The following is a 24,988-nucleotide window of genomic DNA, read 5'->3' on the forward strand; positions in this document are numbered from 1 at the left end:
GCCTAGTAGTAGAGTAGTCAGTCAGAGCGCACAATTGCTCATATCCAGTGAATGTGGATAGAATAAAGTGGATTATTTGAACTTTTTTTAAGACCAAGAACAGTGCCACCAATGGGTATGAATAAAAAAAATACACAGAATGGCATGAAATAGATGCTGTGGCTGATTTCTTTCTAGCCCATAATGTAGATTTGCACAGCCTGTCAGTGGTACTCATGTCAGGTGATTATACTTTGTAAATAGACCAAGCAAACACTGTCAGAATCAAAATACAAAAAGGTAAATATTCTCAGAATCAAAATACGAAATTACACAAAGGGACAAACAACAGTAGAGTAAGTTTTGTGTGCGTAAGTGCTGACAAATGGCAAGTGCAGCTTTTGTGTTTAGTATGCTTACTATTCAAGAGAGCTGTGACATTATTAGGGACTTGAAACACTTCAAAATATCTATCACAGATGGTGCTGCCTGTCTATCTTTCGACTGTTCCTGTTAGTTTTGTTCCAGTGATGAGACACGGTGCTAAAAGGCTCAGCCATAATAGTTCTGTAATAGTAACTCTGAGTTACTTATATGTAGTACAATCTTTGTCTCTCCCAATCAATATCATGACCAAATATCACTGTTGTGTCCATAGAACACAAAGACTAAGACTACGATAGAAATATTTCAACAGAATCCATTCCTGTGATCAAATTTATGGCGCAAAAACCTATTTTGTGTCCTCACAGCAAATAAAAAAAGAGACACAAGCTGTGTACAGCATTTTTGGACATGACAAACAATCACATTCAGCCCTGTTACCCGTCCTTCTGTTGTGCTGAGCATTTTCATGTCAGATCTCCTTCAAAACGTGCCCTGTGCTCCGTTGGATGTTTTTAATTAAATAAATGGTCATGTTGCACTGGCGCAGGTCCAAAAAGCCTATATAGCATGCAAATCTGTGAAGGGTTAGGGAGTAGAGTGTGGTTAAAGCACTTCCCATCTGGCAGCCTGATGTAAGCATGCAGTGGCTCATCATTTACACACCAATGATTATTCCGCAAGCTGATGTACAGTGTGAAGGAGCAAAAGCTTAAACACATGTGACAGAGAGAAATCTAGTAGCCTTTGGTAATAATGGTGGGAGGACAGCATTCATTATGTACACCTTCTTATTTTAAACAAGGTGCATTAAAGGTACACTTGAAAAATCTTTTGTTAACAACAAAGGAAAGCCAGCAGGAAGCAGTTCACGGTACATAAATGTGATCTTGCTAAATGGTCCTAAATAGTGTTGATGTACTGTTAGCCTCGCCTACAGGGCTACATGACACTGACGTACATCTTTCATGACAGCTTTGAAAGATGTGTAAAATCTTTTTCCAACAAACATCCATGATCAAAAAGATTAATTTTGTAATTTTTATGTTGAGTTTACAAAAATCAACAAAAGAATCTGCTATGACACTTACTGTAGGGCATCAAGACAGCTGATTTTATCACTCAGTGTACTTATAGTAGTTGAAGAAGGAAAAGTCAAGTTCTGATTTTCATAATTAAAGCAGTTCAAAGACATGCAGATTCGGTCCAATAGGGCCACTGTGATTGGCGCAAGCTGTAGTGGTTTCCCAGCCATAATGTATGTACATATATAGATCTTGCTATGGCAAAGCTAATAAATCAAATAAAAAAATCAAATCAAATAATTGATTGGTAAATTACTACCCTGTATCGGTAATTTGTTGTCACGTCAAACCTGTGCTTATAGCACAAGGTCATCAAATAAAATAATCTTGAACATCCCAACAACACAAACAGTGTTGAGCAAAACTGCCTTAACTCATTTGCCCCATAGGCCTGGAGTTAACTTCAGAACATACTAAATCTTGAGTTATTACCCTTCAATGTATTTAAAAACCTTTTAAAAGCAACTATTACAGAACAATGTCATTGTTTCTAACCGAGCTTCTCTGGTTTCTTAACATATCTTAACTGTACCCTCCTCTATGTTTTTTCTTTATTCTTTGTTTCCTTTTAAACTGAATGTTCTATTGTAGTGTGCGTATTCTGTTATGGTCTTTGTATTTACTGTAATTTTTTGCCACCTATCTTGGCCAGGACTCGCTGGCAGAAGAGTTATTGTATCTCATTGGGACCTTCCTGGAAAAATAAAGGGTAAATTAATGAATTAATTAATTTGACTATTTTGGTTTTTTTTAATGAACATCTATGATGTCATTACGCCCTAACGACAGAGTTATGTTTATTTTCCCTTACTTGAGTAAAAATTATAACATATATATATATATATATATATATATATATATATATATATATATATATATATATATATACACACACACACAGTGGTGCTTGAAATTTTGTGAACCCTTTAGAATTTTCTATATTTCTGCATATATATATGACCTAAAACGACATCAGATTTTCACACAAGTCCTAAAAGTAGATAAAGAGAACCCAGTTAAACAAATGAGATAAAAATATTATACTTGGTCATTTATTTATTGAGGAAAATGATCCAATATTACATATCTGTGAGTGGCAAAAGTATGTGAGCCTCTAGGATTAGCAGTTAATTTGAAGGTGAAATTAGAATCAGGTGTTTTCAATCAATGGGATGATAATCAGGTGTGAGTGGGCACCCTGCTTTATTTAAAGAACAGGGATCTATCAAAGTCTGATCTTCACAACACATGTTTGTGGAAGTGTATCATGGCACGAACAAAGGAGATTTCTGAGGACCTCAGAAAAAGCGTTGTTGATGCTCATCAGGCTGGAAAAGGTTACAAAACCATCTCTAAAGAGTTTGGACTCCACCAATCCACAGTCAGACAGATTGTGTACAAATGAAGGAAATTCAAGACCATTGTTACCCTCCCCAGGAGTGGTCGACCAACAAAGATCACTCCAAGAGCAAGGCGTGTAATAGTCGACGAGGTCACAAAGGACCCCAGGGTAACTTCTAAGCAACTGAAGGTCTCTCTCACATTGGCTAATGTTAATGTTCATGAGTCCACCATCAGGAGAACACTGAACAACAATGGTGTGCGTGGCAGGGTTGCAAGGAGAAAGCCACTGCTGTCCAAAAAGAACATTGCTGCTCATCTGCAGTTTGCTAAAGATCATGTGTACAAGCCAGAAGGCTATTGGGAAAATGTTTTGTAGAAGGATGAGACCAAAATAGAACATTTTGGTTTAAATGAGAAGCGTTATGTTTGGAGAAAGGAAAACACTACATTCCAGCATAAGAACCTTATCCCATCTGTGAAACATGGTGGTGGTAGTATCATGGTTTGGGCCTGTTTTGCTGCATCTGGGCCAGGACAGCTTGCCATCATTGATGGAACAATGAATTGTGAATTATACCAGCGAATTCTAAAGGAAAATGTCAGGACATCTGTCCTGAATCTCATGAAACATCTGTCCTGAAACATGAACTGAATCTCAAGAGAAGGTGGGTCATGCAGCAAGACAACGACCCTAAGCACACAAGTTGTTCTGTAAAAGAATGGTTAAAGAAGAATAAAGTTAATGTTTTGGAATGGCCAAGTCAAAGTCCTGACCTTAATCCAATCAAAATGTTGTGGAAGGACCTGAAGCGAGCAGTTCATGTGAGGAAACCCACCAACATCCCAGAGTTGAAGCTGTTCTGTATGGAGGAATGGGCTAAAATTCCTCCAAGCCGGTGTGCAGGATTGACCAACAGTTACCGGAAACGTTTAGTTGCAGTTATTGCTGCACAAGGGGGTCACACCAGATACTGAAAGCAATGGTTCACATACTTTTGCCACTCACAGATATGTAATATTGGATCATTTTCCTCAATAACTAAATGACCAAGTATAATATTTTTGTCTCATTTGTTTAACTGGGTTCTCTTTATCTACTTTTAGGACTTGTGTGAAAATCTGATGATGTTTTAGGTCATATTTATGCAGAAATATAGAAAATTCTAAAGGGTTCACAAATTTTCAAGCACCACTGTGTATATATATATATATATATATATATATATATATATATATATATATATATATATATATATATATATATAATATTATTGTATCCACATTCACTGGATATGAGCAATCACATGCTCTGATTGGCTACTCTACTACTAGGCTATCAGCTCATATACTGTGAGTAGAGAAAAACAAAATGGCAGATTTCAAAGAAACAGAAATAGCTAAAAGAATATACTCCCCCCCCAAAAAAAAAAATTTCTCCCGTTCCACACTCCAGCCCAGTTGGTGGTGGTAATGCACCTTTAAGTTGGTTTGCCAACCACCAAAATACCCTGAAGAAGAAGAACAACAACAACAAGAACAACAAAATGACAGAGCGTGTTGTTGAACCAACTGAGGATGAAATAAAAACTACTCGAAAACAAAAACCCCAAAAATATAAAAAAAAAAACCAACAACATATGGAATAAAAGTATTTGATGGTAAGAACGTATCTTTTTTATTTTTCAAGAATTATTATTATTATTATTATTATTACATTTTTCACAAATTGCTTCTATCATTTCATCGGTTTGTTTACATTCTAATTGGAAATTATTTTGTTGGGCATTTCGTATAAAGTTTTTATTTATCAAATTTGCAAAAAATAAAAATGCCCTTTTTTTCAAAATCCAGTGAATGTGGTTAGAATAAAACAGCTACTCCACTCAATCTCGTATGTGGCTTATAGCCAACTTGGCACTACACGCCTCATCGGCTATCAGCTCATGTACGACTCGATTTCGTGGAATAATTGTTAAATATATATTGTTTGGCCCTTCTCAAGGAAAGTGAAATTCACTTGTCGATTTAATTTTTTTTTTAAATGGTTTAATGTCAATGACAATAACAAATGGATGACAATACCATGACACCATAATAACAGTGGTATGTGTATATGTTCTGACACATTGAATTAAAGTGGGTGAGGTTTTGAGTATGGGTATCATCTGAAGCTAACATATCACAGTCCCAAACCAGTTGTCATGACAGTCCAATGCAGGTCAGACTACAAAGTCATAACAGAACCTTTTGTCAACAAAAAACTGACATTAGAATTGACAAAAGCAACCTTTATGACAGCTTGGAATAAGCTTTTATAAATGTAGGTTTTGTGTCAGTTGTGAGGACAGCCCTATATACTGTAGGTCATGCAGTCTTATAAATGAAGCCTCTAAGTAAAGTATTACCCAGAGTTGTCTTGGTTATTAGAGACTGGGAATTTGTATTATTCATTGTGGAGTAGAGCTGAATTGGAGTAGAGCTGATGCTCCTCTCAATTGAGCAGAGCAACTTCAGATTGTCCCAGGACTTTACAAGGATGCCCCCAGTCTTCTCCTGTTAGAGCTGTATTAGGTACATCTTACTAGATTGAGACCCTGGGGGTAGACCCAGACTCTGCTGGAGAGAATGTATCCCATGGTTGGCTTGGAAATGTCAGAGGAATCTGGAATCTATGGCTCGGGATAGACACCTCTAACCTTCTCAGTCTTTGCAGAGACCTTGAACCCTGAGACATTTACCTCCTTGGTACACTTCTATCACACTCAAGTACAGACCAAAGACAACCATTCTGAGATGGCTTGCAAAAGCTGGTCTTGGAATACTTCCAAATCCTGCACTTTTTCAGAAAAAAGCATTGGATTGGTCATTTTTGATTGTTAGACTGGAAGCTTCTTTGTCTTTCAACTGCTCCCATTAGGGGTCACCACAGCAGATCTGTTCCACATTTGATTTGGCATTGGTTTTACACCAGATGCCCTTCCTGACGCAACCCTTCCCAATCTATCCAGGTTTGGGACTGGCACTAAGTATGCACTGGCTTGTGCAACCCCAATGGCTGGGTATTTTACCTAACCTGCATGTCTTTGAACTGTGGGAGGAAAACGGAGCACCCAGAGGAAACCCATGCAAACACCACACAGAAAGGCCCCTGTTGGCTATGAGGTTCAAACCCGGAACCTTCTTTCTGTGAGGCGACAGTGCTAACCACTACACCACTGTGCCGCCTGTTACATTACATTATGTTAGCAGATGCTCTTATCCAGAGTGACATACAACATACCCAGAGCAGCCTGGGGAGCAGTTGGGGGTTAGGTGCCTTGCTCAAGCCATCACTTCAGCCATTCCTGCTGGTCCAGGGAATTGAGCCAGTGACCTTTTGGTCCCAAAAGCTGCTTCTCTTACCATTAGGCCATGGCTTCCGCTTTAACAGGCTTCCTTGTTCAATGCTAAGCTTCTTAGCTTCAAAAATACTCTACTTATTGCCACACCTGACAAGGAAAATCTCCATTATAAGGTTCATAAAAGAACCTTATGGGTCCTCAAGGATGCTGTGAACCACAAAAGCTTTTTTTTTTGTCATTCAAAAGAAATTTTGAGATGGGAATTTGAACAAGCTGTACAGTGGTGTTGTAGTCATCAATGGTAGCATCAGTAGAAATTATGGACGTGATGACTTTTAAAAATGTTGTAGATTTATAAAGTATGGTGCAGGGAGAACATGATTTAACCCTGACTGCAAGGAAGTGAGCAATAACTAAAAGGCGTTTTATGTGCAGGTTTCCAGTCCAGTAACAACTGCACTTTGATGCAGACTAGGAACATGGACTAATAGGTTAAAGAGTGCCCTAAGACATTCTGTTCATTTTAGCATGACCTCTGTTCTAATGCTGAAGCTCAAGGTCTATAAACAAACACCAAAAAAAAGTCTTATTCACATATACAGTGACATTCAAATGTGTGTGGAAGAAAACAGTCTGGCTTATCTGGATAGCAAAAAGCTTGCCTAGGGGAAATAAATGAAAGGTTGAAGAGAGTTCCCACTACACTGCAGTAGCACCTGAGTACCTAGGATTGGCGTAAAGACAATAATGGATTAGCATATTTATGTCATCCATGAGAAGTTTGGAGATGGCATTTTGAACAAGTTGTGCAGCTGTTTCACACTCATCAGTGTAGCACTGTTATTATAGAAATCGCGTATGTGATGGCTTTCAGATTCAGTGTGTGAGGTCAAACGTTCACGTTCCTGAAATGCAAATCAAAAATTAAATCTACAAAATCTATCTATCATTCAATTATCCGTTAATACTGTATACTACACTTATTCATCTTGAGTACATGAAAGGAAGCAAAACATTATTTTTCGTGTATAACGTCAAAAAAGGAAATCTCTTTCAGCTTATCTAATAGAAATCAAAACTTTTTTTTTTTTTAATTTAACACTATTATCACCATTGATATGTACTAAAGCTATTCTACTCCAAATGGTCTGACATTTTATTTCATGGTCTCAGCACCTACACACATGCACAGTGTGGGCTGCTACTGTAGTCGATTCATGCAAGAACACACTTCCCCAGAAGGAGGAGGAGTAGGAGGAGGAGGAAGAGGAGGAAGGTGCTCAGCCTGCTCAGGGAGCGTTTCATAATAGACTGCATTTTTTTTTTCCTTTTCAAATTCCAGCCCCTGAGTGATTATTTTTAAAAATATGTGTTGCCAGCAGTGTGAGCACAAATTAGAGAAAATATTAATTAAATTGACGCTAATTATAAATGTGTTGGCTTAAGCATTTACATCACACTTGTCTTTTACATGACCTAGAAAATGAAGATCAAAGGAATATTGTTCATGGATCAGAAGAGTTCAATATTTTATGGTGAGGGATAAAGTTCCTTTGACAGGGGGCTGCAGTGGCTCACAAAAGCGATACAGGATGACACATCTGTAAAACAAATGCCTTATTTATTACCATTATATTTATTACCATTATATTAATTACCACTGTATGTCTTTTGGCTTTAAAACCATACATGTAATTGGAAAAATTTCTGCATTTCTGCTTGTTTTTCATAACTTCTGACGAAATTAACGAATGAACATGAACGTTTCTGATATGTTTTCAGCAATTACTGAGTAGCTAAAATTACATGCTTTTTAAAAACAGCATGAAAGCGATGCAAAATTATGCAGCTGGGGAAAAAATCAGCCGGGTTTTCTGCTGATTTATGGGTGATAAAAATCACCCAAATCACAATCCTTTATATCAGATGGGCGGCATGGTGGTGTAGTGATTAGTACTGTTGCCTCACAGAAAGAAGGTTCTGGGTTCGAGCCCAGCGGCTGACGGGGACCTTTCTGTGTGGTGTTTGTATGTTCTCCCCGTGTCTGTGTGGGTTTCCTCCGGGTGCTCCGGCTTCCCCCACAGTCCAAAGACATGCAGTTAGGTTAACATGGAGCAGCCATGGCCTGAGATGGGGCTGAAGTGCCCTTGAGCAAGGCACCTAACCCACAACTGCTCCCCAGGCGCTGTAGCATAGCTGCCCACTGCTCTGGGTATTGCTCACTTGTGTGTGCATGAGTGTGTTCACTGCTTCAGATGGGTTAAACACAGAGGTTAAATTTCATTGTGTGCTTGAATGTACATGGGACAAATAAAGATTTCTTGGCTTTTCTTGGCTTCATATCTTCACCAGATAATACCCTACTTCCAGGTCAACTCTGTTCATACTGAAGTGTAATTGCAGCAGGTATTTAATCATCATCTTCTCCTTTATCCAGCACTGTTGCCAGGTCGGGGTTCATATTAATTAGAGCATAGTCTTACGCTGGATTCCCTTCCTGCCACAACCCTCCCATTTCTGGGCCAGTTAACCTAACTGCATGTCTTTGGACTGTGGGGAAAACCAGAGCATCCAGAGGAAACCCACACAGACATGGGGATAACATGCAAACTCCACTCAGAAAGGCCCTGTCAGCCACTGGGCTTGAACCTAGAACCTCCTTTCTGTGAGATGACAGTGCTAACCACTACACCACCGTGCCGCCCCTGCAGTGGGTATTTAATAATGCATAAAATATAGGGTCACTATATTGATTTTTTAAATGTAAAAATAAAATAAAAAGCAGTTTCTTTATTTTTCCATTCTCATTGCAGAACAACACAACATATACACGTACTATGTCTTTGTGCAAGCCTTGTGACAAATCTAAAAAGTAAATCTAAAGAAAACCTCTCGAAGAAAACTCTCATTGCTTATATTTAGAGTCCATTGTTGTTTGGATGCGAGTTAATCAGATACGTACAAGATAATGCCTTTCTGGTCATTTTGACCTGAAAAACAAGCCCACAGAGAAAAAGTTTCAATGGAATATGGATGTCCTCACTCTCTCTCTCTCTCTCTCTCTCTCTCTCTCTCTCCTGGCTCCTCTCTCCCTTCTCGCTCCACGCATAAACAATTAAGCGATGGCTATTTCATGATATGACCTTTTTGTCAGATGTTTTGCACACTTCAGTATTTCCATTTTAACTATCAAAAGCGAGCAAAATACCTCCTCCCGTTCACTGCCTATACTCTCCTTGTATTGCCAGAATTATTCAGAACAATCAGACAACAACAAAAAAAAATTGATACGAAAGGGTGCTGTTCACGCAACACGCTGTTGCTTCTAATTGTGAGTGCATGCCGTGTTGTGCATAGTGTTACATGCTATCAGGGCCAATAATGCACATCCCTGTTCTTCTGAAACCTAATTTGCCCCGATAGAGGTAATGCAACATGGCAGGGACGTCATTATGCACCTGTAATCTGGTAAACAGCACCTAAGGGCTCTTTGAAACCAACCATGACTTCAGGAGTCATAAAGTATTCACATTGAGCTCCTTAAAAATGTCATTCTACTAGAAACTACTTTACCCCTTATGTAACCTCATGTAGTAATCAAAATTTGAGCTTTGGATTATTAACACCAGTTGTTGTTGTTGTTGTTGCAACAGTGGTACAACATTGCAATACTGTCATGGACATCCGACAGCTTGACATGTTCTTCCCACATCCATGTGTTTTCATCTGGGTTCTTCCAGTTTCCTCTCATCTCACTCAAACATTATGGTGGGTGGACTGGATACACTAAATTGCCCCTAGCTATGAATTAGTGTAAATGTGTGTGTGTGTGTGTGTGTGTGTGTGTGTGTGTGTGTGTGTGTGTGTGTGTGTGTGTTACCCTCCAATGAACCAGCATTCCTTCCTGGATGTGTTCCTAGCTTATGTTCTTTCTTCCTTCCTATCATGAGCAAACAGCAGCCCATAAACACCTCCAGTATTTTTAAAAAGAGGCCCATATTTAAAGGGTCAGTCTGTAATATTCATCTATTTATGAGGTGAATTGCAATTGCTCCTTAACTGACATCCACCCCCGCTTCTGTTGAATCTACATACACCTTGAGAGTTGTCTTTTTAAGGACAAAAGACTGAGCTCGTTTCTGTTATAGCTGGAGTCGAATCTTTCTGGGTCAGAAAATGTAAGCAGAAGCTTGAAAGACTTAAAATGGCAAAGAAAAAGACAAATTGCCCCTTTAATCTACCTTGTCTATTTGTGGTATGCAACATATGGTACGTCTACACTATTGATGCCATGTTATGACCCTTAACCTGGAAAATGAGTATATTGTTCGTTTTTTCTGTGAGCAATCAGAGAAGTAGGTATGGCACACAGGAAACATCTGGAGGGGGGCACCGAGCTGACCAGACTGTCTAGACCATAAGAAAGAATAAGAGGGATGCATCTTCTCTTTTGTACTGAGACATGTATAAGACTGCATGTATCATGAGAACGTGCTGATCTTTCCTCAGGCATCATCTCTACGTTCTTGTGTTGACTAAGAGAAAATCTGGTACCTTTTTAAGTTCAATTTGAAGGCTTTTTAATTCTGTCTTTAAACCAAGTGTAGACCGAAATTGCAGTTAGGAGAGGACATTGTGCTGTTGATATTGTAGGGAGTTAACACGACACTGTGGTTAAAAATAAAAGCTCCTCAGCTTATGTAACATTTTTTTCAAATTCATTTGGAACAGATTAATGTGTTTCCTTGTGCTTTGACAGTATGTGCTTTTTTTGAACACCCACCCAGTCTTGCAATAACCCTCAATAAGTGATTCTTACTTTGGGGTGGCTTAGAAGTGTCAAGGCTAACCGAGGTAGAACGTGTAATTAAAATGTGGCCCATTACACCTATTTGTAGTCCACAATATGTATCACTTTGCTACATGAAGAGATTTACTTTCTGAATAAGATATTCCTAATGAGGGCACTTTATAATACTGGCTGAAGGTTGCTTAGATAGGCAGCATTTTTGGGTTGCAGCTGTGCTTCTGAGATAAAGTGTGCACCATTTCCTTATTTTGGAAGAAAAAAATATATAAAAGTAGGACCGATTATGCTTTCTTGGACTCGCGGTCATTGTGACAAACAATTTTCTGCTGCATCACTCACAAGCCCATGGACAGTTTCTTCTAAGGGCATACTCACACTAAGCACGGTTGTCTTGTGCCATGCCCGAGTATGAGTCCCACCCCCCTCACTGGCCTGCTCTCACATTGTTCCAGGCCTGAGCACACTTACATCATCACCATGCAAATTTTTGTGTTGAAAAAACACGCTTTTGCTGGAGATTGATTTTACATTGTGGATTATTTAGAGTGGGCGGCACGGTGGTGTAGTGGTTAGCGCTGTCGCCTCACAGCAAGAAGGTCCGGGTTCGAGCCCCATGGCCGACGAGGGCCTTTCTGTGTGGAGTTTGCATGTTCTCCCCGTGTCCGCGTGGGTTTCCTCCGGGTGCTCCGGTTTCCCCCACAGTCCAAAGACATGCAGGTTAGGTTAACTGGTGACTCTAAATTGACCATAGGTGTGAATGTGAGTGTGAATGGTTGTCTGTGTCTATGTGTCAGCCCTGTGATGATCTGGCGACTTGTCCAGGGTGTACCCCGCCTTTCGCCCGTAGTCAGCTGGGATAGGCTCCAGCTTGCCTGCGACCCTGTAGAACAGGATAAAGCGGCTAGAGATAATGAGATGAGATGAGATTATTTGGAGTCATTTGGGCACAGTGACACACAGCCCTCTTATATGATATACAGATTTATCAATTATGCAACACAGGAGGGAGGAAGGGTAGGGGGAGTAAACTCGTGAATGATCAGTCTCAATAAACATACATTTGAAAATGAGCACGGTCTGAGAGATTCTCACTCATGGGTGAGGGCTGGAGGAGGTGGGGTGCCTACCCCTGATTAGGGGCATTGACATTCTTTAAAAAAACAAAAACATAATGATGTAGAGAAGTACCAAATGGTTGATTTTATATCAGCATCAGCCTTGCAGGGTTCAGGATGACGTTAACCAGTAGATGGCGTTTTGAGCTTTTTTTTTTTTAAATTAACCTATAAAATGTCATTTTTTAACACTACAAAAACACACACACATTTAAGTGTGCAGCACCTCTTTACATGTTGCTATAAAATGAAATAAAATAACCTTGACTGAATGAAACAACCTGACGAATTCAAATGAACAAGGACAGTGTATTTGAATTTTGTTTGAATTCATATGAAAGTCATAAGAAAATATACCAACAGTAACCCTACATCTAAATCTAACCTGAGTAGGTTTTTATGTAAGTAGGGTTATGCAAAGTGTCAGATCATGTTGAAACACATATAGAGACATCATAGTAACATCCATCCATTATCTGTAACCGCTTATCCTGTACAAGGTTGTGGGCAATCTGGAGCCTATCCCATCTGACTGTGGGTGAGAGGCAGGGTACACCCTGGACAAGTCGCCAAATCATCACAGGGCAACATATAGGGACAAACAACCATTCACACCTACGGTCAATTTAGAGCCACCAAACCTGCATGTCTTTGGACTGTGGGGGAAACCGGAGCACCAAGAGGAAACTCACACAGACACAGGAAGAACATGCAAACTCCACACAGAAAGGCCCTCATCAGCCACTGGGCTCGAACCCAGAGCCTTCTTGCTGTGAGGCGACAGCGCTAACCACTACACCACCGTGCCACCCATCATAGTAACAGTGTGACCATAATAATGTATGTTGGGGCACTAACAAAACTGTGTACAACTGGACATGTCAAAAGTTTGGACAACCTTATTCATATGTTTCTCTGTATTTTGACTGTTTTCTACATTGTAGAACAATACTGAAGATATCAACACTCTGAAATGACATCTGGAACATATATGAAATTATGCAGCAAACAAAAAAAGTGTTCAAAAAATTACGTTTCATTTTTCAGACTCTTCAAAGTAGCCAGCTGACGCTTTACACACTATTGCCATTATCTTAACCAGCTTCATGAGTTAGTCACCTGGAATGTTTTCCAATTAACAAGTGTGCCTTGCCAAAAGTTAATTAGTGCAATTTCTTGCCTTAATGCATTTGAGATAAACTAGTAATTATTCTATCCACATTCATTGGATTTGAGCGATCACATGCTCTGATAGCCTAGTAGTAGATTAGCCAATCAGCTCATATACCGTGAGTAGTGAAAAACAAAATGGTGGAGCGTGTTGCTGAACCAACTGAGGACGAAATAAAAACTACTCAAAAACAAAACCCCCAAAATTATCAAGTATTTAAAAGAAACAGAAATAGCTAAAAGAATATAATTGGGTTTTTGTTGTTGTTGTTTTGCAATCCAATATCTCCTTTGCAAATTTTCCAATTTTCAAAACATAAAAATAAAAATGCTCTGTTTCTCAAAATCCAGCAAATGTGGATATAATTAAACACTTATTGCACTCAACCTCATCGTACATGGCTTATAGCCAACTCAGCACTACATGCCTCGTCGGCAGTGATGGGAATAACGGCGTTAGAAATAACGGCGTTACTAACGGCGTTACTTTTTTTAGTAACGAGTAATCTAACTAATTACTTTTTACATCATTATAACGCCGTTCCCGTTACTTACAATAAAATACTATGCGTTACTTTATTAAAGCTGTTTTCATCTGGCACGCTGCTCGTTCAACCTTTCTTTACTCTGCTTTAGTGTGGGGCGGGGAGACACGAGACAACGGCACAGTAAGCCAATCAGAGTAGATTTGGACAACATACGTAGGTAGGCCACGCCTACTGCACTACTGCGTGGTCTTTCAATCGGAAGACCCAGCGATGGCGAGCGGTCAGCCCAGCACTGCGCTTTCACACTGGAAATACAGCCAGGACTTTTCATTACTTGAAATAAAAGGCAAGAGTGTTTACATGCAATGCACATTATGTCGAGGAACAAAGTGTTTGTCCTCGTCAGTGGCCAGTAATTAGTAACATAATTTTAATAACTACAAAAATATATTACATTTGATAGATGTCTTATCTCACATTGTCCCACAAAAATATTAATATAGTGTAGATAATGTTACTAATTGGTTCTGTTAAGTGTCCATTTCAGTCATTAAACACATTTAACATTCACTTTTATTATGATTACACTAATTGAATTAGATTTTTTTTTGAGGGGGAACAAAATGTAACGGAATAATTACTTTCCCTGGTAATTAGTTACTTTCATGACAAAGTAACTCTGTTACTAACTCAGTTACTTTTTGGGAAAAGTAACTAGTAACTATAACTAATTACTTTTTGAAAGTAACGTGCCCAACACTGCTCGTCGGCTATCAGCTCATGTACAACTCGATTTCGTGGAATAACTGTTAAATAATAAATAATAAACATACAGTAAATAGCCCTATTCTACAACTGTAGTAATCTATATTATGTCAAGAACCGCTCAACTAAGTAAAGAGAAATGACATCCATCATGACTTTCAGACATGAAGTGTCTTTTAATTAATAAAATAAACAAAAAACATTGAATTAGAAGGTGTCTCCAAACTTTTGACTGGTACTATATTTTGGCCAGTGTTTCTGGATAAGGCTCTATATGACTTAATGGACAACTGAAAGTTCAAATCCTTGTCATGCCAGATAGCCACTGTACACTTGAAATGGCTCCAGTGGCTTACTCATTATTCCAAGGGATATACATCTCATCTCATTATCTCTAGCCGCTTTATCCTTCTACAGGGTCGCAGGCAAGCTGGAGCCTATCCCAGCTGACTACGGGCGAAAGGCGGGGTACACCCTGGACAAGTCGCCAGGTCGTCACAGGGCTGACACATAGACACAGACAACCATTCACACTCACACCTACGGTCAATTTAGAGTCACCAGTTAACCTAACCTGCATGTCTTTGGACTGTGGAGGAAATCCATGCGGACACGGGGAGAACATGCAAACTCCACACAGAAAGGCCCTCGCCGGCCCCGGGGCTCGAACCCAGGACCTTCTTGCTGTGAGGCGACAGCGCTAACCACTACACCACCGTGCCGCCCAGGGATATACAATGAAAGCATTTTGTTGTACTGCACATACTGCTGATTATCAAACATCTGCACACCCCTGCTTAAATTGCTGGTTGTTTATGAGGTTAAATAAATAAACCAATATGAATCATGTCAGCTCTTTTTTCACCCTCAATGTAATATAGTTACCAACAGACTTCAGGGTGGCACGGTGGTGTAGTGGTTAGCACTGTTGCCTCACAGCAAGAAGGTTCTGGGTTTGAGCCCAACGGCCGACAAGGGCCTTTCTGTGTGGGGTTTGCATGTTCTCCCTGTGTCTGCATGGGTTTCGTCCAAAGACATATGGGTTAAGTTAATTGGTGGCTCAAAATTGACCGCAGGTATGAATGTTTTTTTTTTTTTCCTCTATGTATCAGCCCTGCGATGATCTGGTGACTTGTCCAGGGTGTACCCCATCTCTCACCCATAGTCAGCTGGGATAGGCTCCAGCTTGCCTGCAACCCTGCACAGGATAAGTGGTTGCGAATAATGGATGGATGGACAAGACACTGGGTTGCGCAAATGTAAATATTCCTGGCCAAGTACTTTGTTAAAGCACCTTTTGCCTGTAATACAGCACTTAGTCGTTTTGGTTAAGCTTAGTCTTTTTTACGAACGTAACACATCTTGCTTTCACAATTTTATTTCACTCTTCCTTACAAAAATGCACCAAACCAATTAAGCTGCAAGGGGCTTTCCCATCCACAGCCTTCTTCAAGTAATTCCACAGGTTTTTGATAGGATTTTGACTGTGTCATTCCAAAGCGTTAATCTTCTTCTTCTAAAGCCATTCCTTTGTTGACTTAGTGCTTTGAGTTGTTCTTGTGCTAGAAGGTGAAAATTTGCTTCATCTTCAGCTGTCTAACAGAGACCTGCAGGTTTTGTGTCAAAATATACTGGTACCGTATTTGGAGCTATTCATGATTCCTTCAGTCTGGACCCAGTTGAAAAGAAACAACCCCATAACATGATGCTGCCACCACTATGCTTTACCATGGGTATGGTGTTCTTTGGGTGATAAGCCATCTATCTTGGTTTTGCACCAAATTATGCCCAAAAAGTTATGTCTTGGTCTCATCAGACCATAGCACACTTTTCCAGATGGTTTGGAGTCTTTTTTTCCATGAAATTTGGCTTCTGTTTAGCCACCCTAGAGTCCAAATATAAACCACCCCTTATCCCAAATATGTGAAGAATATATGAGATTGATGTCACACACAGAGAATGACCAGCACTTGCCAGATGTTCCTACAGCTCCTTTAATGTTGCTATAAGTCTCTGAGGATTCTTCTTGCTTTTTTGTCAATTTTGGAGAGGCGTCCTGTTCTTAGTAATGTCACTGTGATGCCCCATTTTCCCCACGTCACCCCCATTGTGTTCTATGGTACAGCTAATTTTTTGGAAATTCTTTTGTACCCTTTTCCTGATCAATACAGTTTGAAAATAAGATCCTGTATATGTTTTGTAAGGCTTCAAACATCAGATAAAACCAAGAAGATGTCAAGAAAATCCTACAGAAACAGCTGAACTTTATTTAGGATCATTCTGAATATAGTCACACGCTCCTTTATAAAAGAGTGTGCACACTGATGCAGCCAGGTTATTGTAATTTATTTTTATTTTCCTTTTTTCTCCTGAAATGTTTCCATTTGTTTTTCACTTGAATTTTGTTGGTTGCTATATCACATTAAAGGTGGAAAAAAGCTCTGACATGATTTAGCTTGGTTCCATACTTTACATAACAAAAACCTGCAATTTAAATGGCAGTGTGCAGACTTTTTATCTTCGCTACATGTATATTAGGGCAATCATTTGAAACACAGTGATGTTACTCCAAAAACGCCAGCCTCATTCTCTGAGCGTAACCCCTTCTCTTCCCTTCCCTCTCAGATTGTGGTCGCTTCCCCTCCATACAGGTTATCAATGTGTCTTTTGATTGTTGCCTAAGAAGGTTCTTCATTTATATTCCTGAGTAAAAGTGGAGCCTCTGCAGATGGCTCATAGAAGGTCTTTCATACTGACGTAGGAGCAGCTTCCACCAGCCACGCTGTTACTTCAGTCATTATAAGTGAAAATGGTGCAAGGCCGAGTTCATGAAGGCAACTTCTACCAGCACTCGGGGTGTGTGTGTGTGTGTGTGTGTGTGTGTGTGTGAGTGAGAGAGAGAGAGAGATGGTGCATGGGATAAGCAGGGTCACATGTACAGCCAGTTTTTGCCGCAGCTTGGCTTGCCGGGGAGTTGTGCCCCAATGCTCCTCCTAATTCTCAGATGGCAGCCCTGACCTAGTTAGCAAGATAACACAAAGATCGACTCGAGCAAACTTCCATTTCTACAGGCAGTAGCAAGAGCAGTAATTACTGCACTTGGGTCTGACTTTCTTTTTGAATTTGACTGTGCTTGTCTCCTAATTGAATAGGAGATTAACCCCTTAAACTCTGAGCTGAAAATCCTAAATCTACATCTGGATTTCTTGTGACAATGTGCATTGTTAAAAGTGCTATATAAATAAAAATGTTACTGAATCGTTCAGCTATTCATATTAAGCATATTAATCAGTAAATACTACAAGTGACAATAAACTAGTAATAAAGCTATGTAGCTTGGGGAACCGGATCCACCAAATTGTCAAGTTGGGGGTTTAACAGGGATAAGAAAATAGTATTGAGATTTGGGGTTAAAGATAGGAAAATAAGTGTATTATTTCTAAAGTACAAATAAAATGATATGTTTGGACATGTCGTCTAATCTGGAACATGACAGTAGACATATTTTGGTTGTTGGCAATAACAATGGAGTTTTGGTTCTATAGACTGTTGAGTGCTGAATGCAAGATACTGCAACAATGAGATATAATTTGGGACTGAAGAATTAGCATAAAGATTTTATGTTCCAACAGAAGTAATCTTAAAGTTTTATTTCTTTGCATATTTCAATGTCTAAAGAAGCGAATTATGAATTAACACATGAGTAGACGAAAGTGTAGACATCTGGGGATGGTGACACACTTGCAATTTTACAAATTGTTTTATAACTCGCCGGCTGTTGCGTACGATTGCACTCAGCCGTGCCAACAAGCCAGACTCTGTACTTCAAACACATCACTCTTTATTCTCAAATACAGAATGGTAGTCCAAACAAAGTGTGTTCACAAGTCACAAGTACATCCTTTTCATCATGAATCATTGTACAGTAATGCACAAGACAGACAGACAGATGGACCGATGGACCGATGGACAGACAGACAGACAGACGGACGGACGGACGGACGGACGGATGGATGGATGGACAGACAGCCTCTGCATGAGGGAGCTGTCCATGGTGTTGAAAGTGCAGGCAAGCTCTGATTCTAACCCAGGAGAATGTGGCCATTTATTAAAAGATGATTAATAACAGACAGATTTTCAATGTTCCTTTGACATGTTCATATTAAAAGGCCTAAATTACTCAGGAGCCATTTTGGTGATTTGCCATGACATTAATCAAACCACTCAGGGAGCGACACCCACACAGGAGAATAGCTTTGCTGTTCGTCTTAACATTGCTGTACATTGTTTTGAACTTAGTGAGCACTGTCTGTGCTGGAAGGTGAATTAGCTTCCTGTTTCCCATCCAAACGATCAGCAAACTCCAGTGGCACTTTGTCAGCCTTAAACACATTCTAGTAGCTTTAATGATACTGTTACTTTGATAATATTTTACAATAATGAATCAGGTCTTCTCACTTCTGTTAGTGCACATATATCTATTTCTGCTTTCTCAAGTTCTCTGCAAATTATTGCTGTGGCGCGTTCAGGTCTCACAGATGTATCACTGTTGTTTGTTGTACGTACGTTCCATGTTGCTAGATTAAAGGAGATGCTTGGTGACGTTTCGCCAGAGACACTGTACATAGTAGGATAAGAATTAGGATTAATGTATGGATTTTGCCTATTTCTCACCACTGCCATAGAAGGTGGGGTATCGGTTCCCCCGAACGCGGTAGCATTACTCATAGAAACTATAGATTTCATTTCATGAAGTTCTGTGTGGCTGCACTTACAATGTCAGTACCACCCAGCGCAATGTGATACCCTCTTGGCAAGATGCCCTGTTTGATCGGTGGCAAAGCAGTGCTAAGACGGCCGCAGGAATATCCTGTTGCTGTTGCATGATGGCCCTTGGCTCGCGAGGAGCTCATCCGCCCTTTGACAGGTATTGTTTTTCATCCTGCTGGGTGTCATGCCACCCTCCTCACCAGTATTAACTGGTGGGGGAGCCGGTTTAGACACCGACCACCCGTCCGTGCAACAAGTTGTACTGGGTTACGCTGTTACCAGTAGCAGGATCCATCTGACCCTGACCTGACCTGAAATGAATCAGGCATGCTAGTCATATGGCTAATAAGCAACAGCATGAGCATCATTTATGTATACATACCTGGATAATATTGAATTGGAGCTCAAGTTTCAACCCAAAGTCACTTAATGCATAATGTGCACAATCAAAGCTGGTCTAGTGAGGATTATACCTAGATGTAGCCATGTTGGATTAGGAAAGTACTTTAAGTAATTTAATCTTGTCCTTTGAATAAATGAGGAGCTACATACAAGTGGAATCTTCCTGTTTGCTTCCTGCTCTTCCTTATTTCTGTCCCAGCAATTTTGAAAAAATTCGTATAGTCTGCCATGGTCGTGTCTCTTAAAAGAATTGAACAACATTTTGATTAACATTTTAGGTATTTACTTTTTCAGTTTTATTTGTATAGCACTTTTAAGTTTTGTCTGTTTCCAAAATCACTGTATGTATTCAAAGCCATAGTTAGCTCGCTAGAGTCACATCTCTGGGCAAGAATAATGGGCTTCAGTGATGCACTCTCGAACTCTGAAATGAGTGGCAGCTGTGTAGTATCTGTACACCATCCATTCCCAGTCTTAATGCCTTTGTGACCAGTTGGACCACAGCTTTCATCTTTAATGCTACAATAAACCAGTCACAAATGTTTAAATTAGATTGATACAAGGATTTATATTTTGTTTAGTTTTCATCTTCTACAGATGATGTGTCTTTTACGAAGTTCCAATGAATAGTCATTTACATATGTCATATTGTGAATGGTATACTGTATTGTGCATGGTCATGACGGACCATAAATATCACTTGTCTTTACTGGATGGAGGAATTGTCTAAATATCTCTTAGTACTGCTGTAATAACAAAGTGTTGCCCCTACAGCTGTAAGATGTATTTTAAAAAGTTGCAAGTTTGTCTGTACCAAGTTCATTGTTTTTTCCCCCCTCATTTACTAATTCTCCTGTTTTTAGTTCATGACATTAGATTTGACCTTTTCCTACCTGCTGTGATGGTCATTATGGCTTCCTGTCATCCTGTGCTTTGACCCCAGCCGTGCATTATGGCTATGTCTAAAAAAAAAGGCTCCCAAATGGCTCAGAGCACCTTATTTAAGTGCATTACCTCAGATATGAAATAATGGCTCCTATACCATACAGTATGTAGCTGACAATATGTCTAACAGGGAGCCATTTGGGGAGCTATTTCCTTGACCACATTTACGACAAAAAAAACCAAAAACAAACGAACAAAAAACCCCGTAAAATATCATTATGCTGCATGGCATTGCTGACAGACCAAAACATTCTGCTTATTTGAAAAGTGCTCTTGGACAAACCCGGATAAAGAGACTCAGCATTTATGGCTATGCAAGTGTTACAGGTAGACAGATATAATCCTAGCAGAATACATTCGGGATGCTTTTTTCTCATGTGGAACTGCACTCAAGCTGCACATTTAACCAAAATCATCCAGAGGTGGATTATTTCAATGTACCCCAAGAACATCACAGGCTTGATCATGCCTTATGCATTCCTGGTTAAAAAAAAAAAAACACTGATCAGTCTTGCCATGTTTCAAACTAGAGGTATGTACATGCTTGCATTCCTTGTTTTCTAATGTTGGATACAATCCTCCAAGACAGCATGCAAATTGAAATGCAGCTGAGAGTCCTGAATACATCAGCAGCGTAAAACTGCTGCTTTCTGCTCTCTTGCTGGAGAGATGGGACTTGTTGCTGAATGGAAAGCAAAAGCAATGTCTACGTACGGACAATGAACATTATGTAACGCAGTGCAACTTAACCATCTCAAAACATATTTTCAGCCGATGGTTCTGTCACATTAGTGGAATAAAATATGGGGGGGAAACGCTGTGTACAGGAGTTCCGGGCTCACGTTAAAACAGACAGTAACGAAGAAAAGAAGCAGCACTAGACTACTTTAGCACATTGTCAAGATTTAACTACTATTTGATATTTCTCAGGTTGCATTTGATATAAAAAAAAGCCTAAATGAATCTAATTCGGGTTGAATATTGGAGGTATAGGAATGGATAATAATAATAATAATAATAATAATAATAATAATATCAGTTTTAAAAAGGGGTAAAAATGTGGTACCTGCCTGCTGGTTTTGTAACAATGACATGAGACATAAGTGAAAGTAAAGGTAATAAAGAGCATGTTGTGGTTGACTAGGAATGCACAGCAAAAAGCCCAGTGTTGAATTAACACCTACTAATCCCAGTTTGCCCCAGACCTTTGATGAGCAACAATTCCTGCCGAATTAACATATTAAATAAAATATAAACAGTTAATTTCTCACATCGTGTCTACACTTTGGACCTGACTCTCAATCAGCTCCCACCTCTCTGTCTGAGTGCTCTAAACAGGGTGTGAAATAATGGATTCTACATCATACCTTGTGTATTACATGTGAAACAGAAAGACATTTAGGATTCAGCCTGTGAAAATCACTCGGGGTTAGCTATCAGAAGTGATGAGTATTTTTTTCCGCAGTGGAGAGAAATAAAAATAAATAAATAAATAAATAAAAGGAAGTAACTGCATGTAGCGTTGATTATTATTATTATTATTATTATTATTATTATTATTAATAAAACAATTTTTCAAAACCTGTCAAACTGTTCAGTGAATTATAAGAAATATATCTTATCAGCCATTATAGGATATATTTATTATAAAAAAAATAATACAACAACAACAGTATTCCAAACAACACACTCAGTCTTTGTTTAACAAGTAGCTTTTGTTTATTTAATCAGTAAATTATTATGGGATGGTGCTGTTTGGCTTAACCGGATGCTAGCAAATAGCTTAATGATGCTGCTAATTTTCAACACCGCCAGGTTAGACGGTATCTATCGATAACCGACCAAAACTCGCTGACGGTTTAAGTACATCATATTCCTCTGGTACTTTTTTTTTATCATTATTAAATTAACATTTCACTCAAAACATTTTAAAATTCAGTATTTCGTCGGAAATAGAACATAAAACTACTTCATGTCAGAAATTCCTGTTGTTGTAGCCCACAGCAGCAACCTAAATGTGTTGCTATAGTGACCAACCTGTCAGAAAAAGGACGGAAGAGAAGTTAGCACGCGCAGCCAGAAGCTCGCACCGTTAGCAGTGGAGTTAGGGAGTGAATTTGGATGCAAATGAATGAAAAGAACGACAGAAAGAAAGCATAATTACATGGTGGTGATGTTTCTGAACAGGTCTTCGATATCTCCGCCGCCGCTGCTGCCGTTGCTGCTGTCCTGCAGGGCGAGCAGAGGGAAGAAATTCCCCCCGTCCGATTTATTGCAGTAAATGTCGGTGGAGGAACAGGTGCAGGCCGGCGGGCAGTCGAACACTGAGAATACACAGCCAGGAAAGACGCTGGAAAACAGCAAAATCCTCCAAAGCGACACGAAACACAGCCGAACATCCATGGTCCAAAACCGAGTTAACGAATCCGGAGGGGAAAGAAAAAAAAAAAAACAGGGGGAAATGTGCGGCGTGTCTGAATGCGGTCTGGGCTACATAAGAGCGCCTGTGGACATGATGAGACGGGCTGAGAAAGATTAGTTTGGGGGGGAAGAAATCCTTAATGTCTTTTAGAAAGTATTCCGTTATGAAGACAAGGTGAAAGAATAGCACCGGCTTTTCTCTCCACAGTCCATGACAGGAGGAGGCTGAGGAGCGCAGTGATGCTGAGAGTACTGACAGCAAGCATGAGCATGAAGACCCACCTCCCAACCACAGAGAGAGAGAGAGAGAGAGAGAGAATCACGACTAATGTCTTAAGGGTCTAAAGCAGGGGCGTAGCTAGGGGTTGGAGTTCCTGGGGTACCTTTGTCGGACCTTTGGTTTTTCCAATAGCCGCATAAGAATATTAGAAAAGCGCGCGCTGTACACGGTGGTGTAGTGGTTAGCGCTGTCAGCTCACAGCAAGAAGGTCCGGGTTCGAGCCCTGTGGCCGGCGAGGGCCTTTCTGTGTGGGGTTTGCATGTTCTCTCCATGTCCGCATGGGTTTCCTCCGGGTGCTCCGGTTTCCCCCACAGTCCAAAGACATGCAGGTTAGGTTAACTGGTGACTCTAAATTGACCGTAGGTGTGAATGTGAGTGTGAATGGTTGTCTGTGTCTATGTGTCAGCCCTGTGATGACCTGGCGACTTGTCCAGGGTGTACCCCGCCTTTCGCCCGTAGTCAGCTGGGATAGGCTCCAGCTTGCCTGCGACCCTGTAGAACAGGATAAAGCGGCTAGAGATAATGAGATGAGATGAGATGAGATTGTCACCTCGGTTGGTGTAGTGGTTAGCAAAAAGGTTCCGGGTTCGAACCCAGCGGCCACGGCTTTCTGTGTGGAGTTTGCATGTTCTCCCTGTGTCTGCGTGGGTTTTCTCCACAGTCCAAAGACATGCAGTTAGGTTAACGTGGGGCGGCCTTGGGCTGAAGTGCCCTTGAGCAAGGTACCTAACCCCTGACTGCTCCCCGGGCGCTCTAGTTTGGCTGCCCACTGCTCTGTGTGCGTGTGTTCACTGCTTCAGATGGGTTAAATACAGAGGATGAATTTCACTGTGCTTGAAGTGTGCATGTGACAAATAAAGGTTTCTTTCTTCTTCATTAGGGTTTCTATAACCTTGTATGGACTTCCTGTGGTTTGGGTGCTAAAACCTAGTTCTGTGCAAGTGCAACACGATCGCACTAGAAAGCATGGTCAAGCTGCATTGGTTAATGAGGGTAAGATGTCGAGCCGCTATCCATACACTGCTGGATAAAGCTGATTTGGCCTAATCATTGTCCGACATCTCAACAGCTCGCAACATGAAATGAAAGAATGATGCAAAGACGGTGTTATTTTCTCAATTGTATTCAATGTATTTTTTCATTTACAAACCTGTGGGTATGTACTCAGGCTGCCAGTCAGTGTGTAACCCCCCTCTTTGAAAAATCCTAGCTACACCCCTGCTACAGTCAGCACCAAAGCAAAAAAAAATCACTTCTTGAATCAACATTGCTGGTGTATACAGTATAAGTTATAATTTCACATAGGAACCCCCATCAACAATCATACACTTAAAAAAAATCATTGTTTTTAGTTTCATTTAAATTCAGATTCTGGCATATTATATGGACACGAGAGGTTTAAGTCAAGTCAAGTTTATTTGTATCGCACTTTTAACAATAAACATTGTCGCAAAGCAGCTTTACAGAATTTGAATGACTTAAAACATCTCATCTCATCTCATCTCATTATCTGTAGCCGCTTTATCCTTCTACAGGGTCGCAGGCAAGCTGGAGCCTATCCCAGCTGACTACGGGCGAAAGGTGGGGTACACCCTGGACAAGTCGCCAGGTCATCACAGGGCTGACACATAGACACAGACAACCATTCACACTCACATTTACACCTACGGTCAATTTAAAGTCACCAGT

General features: G+C 40.1%; 1 protein-coding gene across 1 annotated transcript in view; it reads right to left on the minus strand.

Moving 5' to 3' along the window:
• ntrk3b (neurotrophic tyrosine kinase, receptor, type 3b) overlaps positions 1-23,001 on the minus strand; it is a 324,652-nt gene extending 301,651 nt beyond the window's left edge. Inside the window, exon 1 of the mRNA XM_060941065.1 lies at positions 22,763-23,001. Coding sequence (XP_060797048.1) covers positions 22,763-23,001 — 239 coding nt within the window. The remainder of the gene's footprint in view (positions 1-22,762) is intronic.
• Between the last annotated feature and the right edge of the window lie 1,987 nt (positions 23,002-24,988).

Source organism: Neoarius graeffei, chromosome 15, assembly GCF_027579695.1.
Source record: "Neoarius graeffei isolate fNeoGra1 chromosome 15, fNeoGra1.pri, whole genome shotgun sequence".
NCBI classification, from domain to species: Eukaryota; Metazoa; Chordata; class Actinopteri; order Siluriformes; family Ariidae; genus Neoarius; species Neoarius graeffei.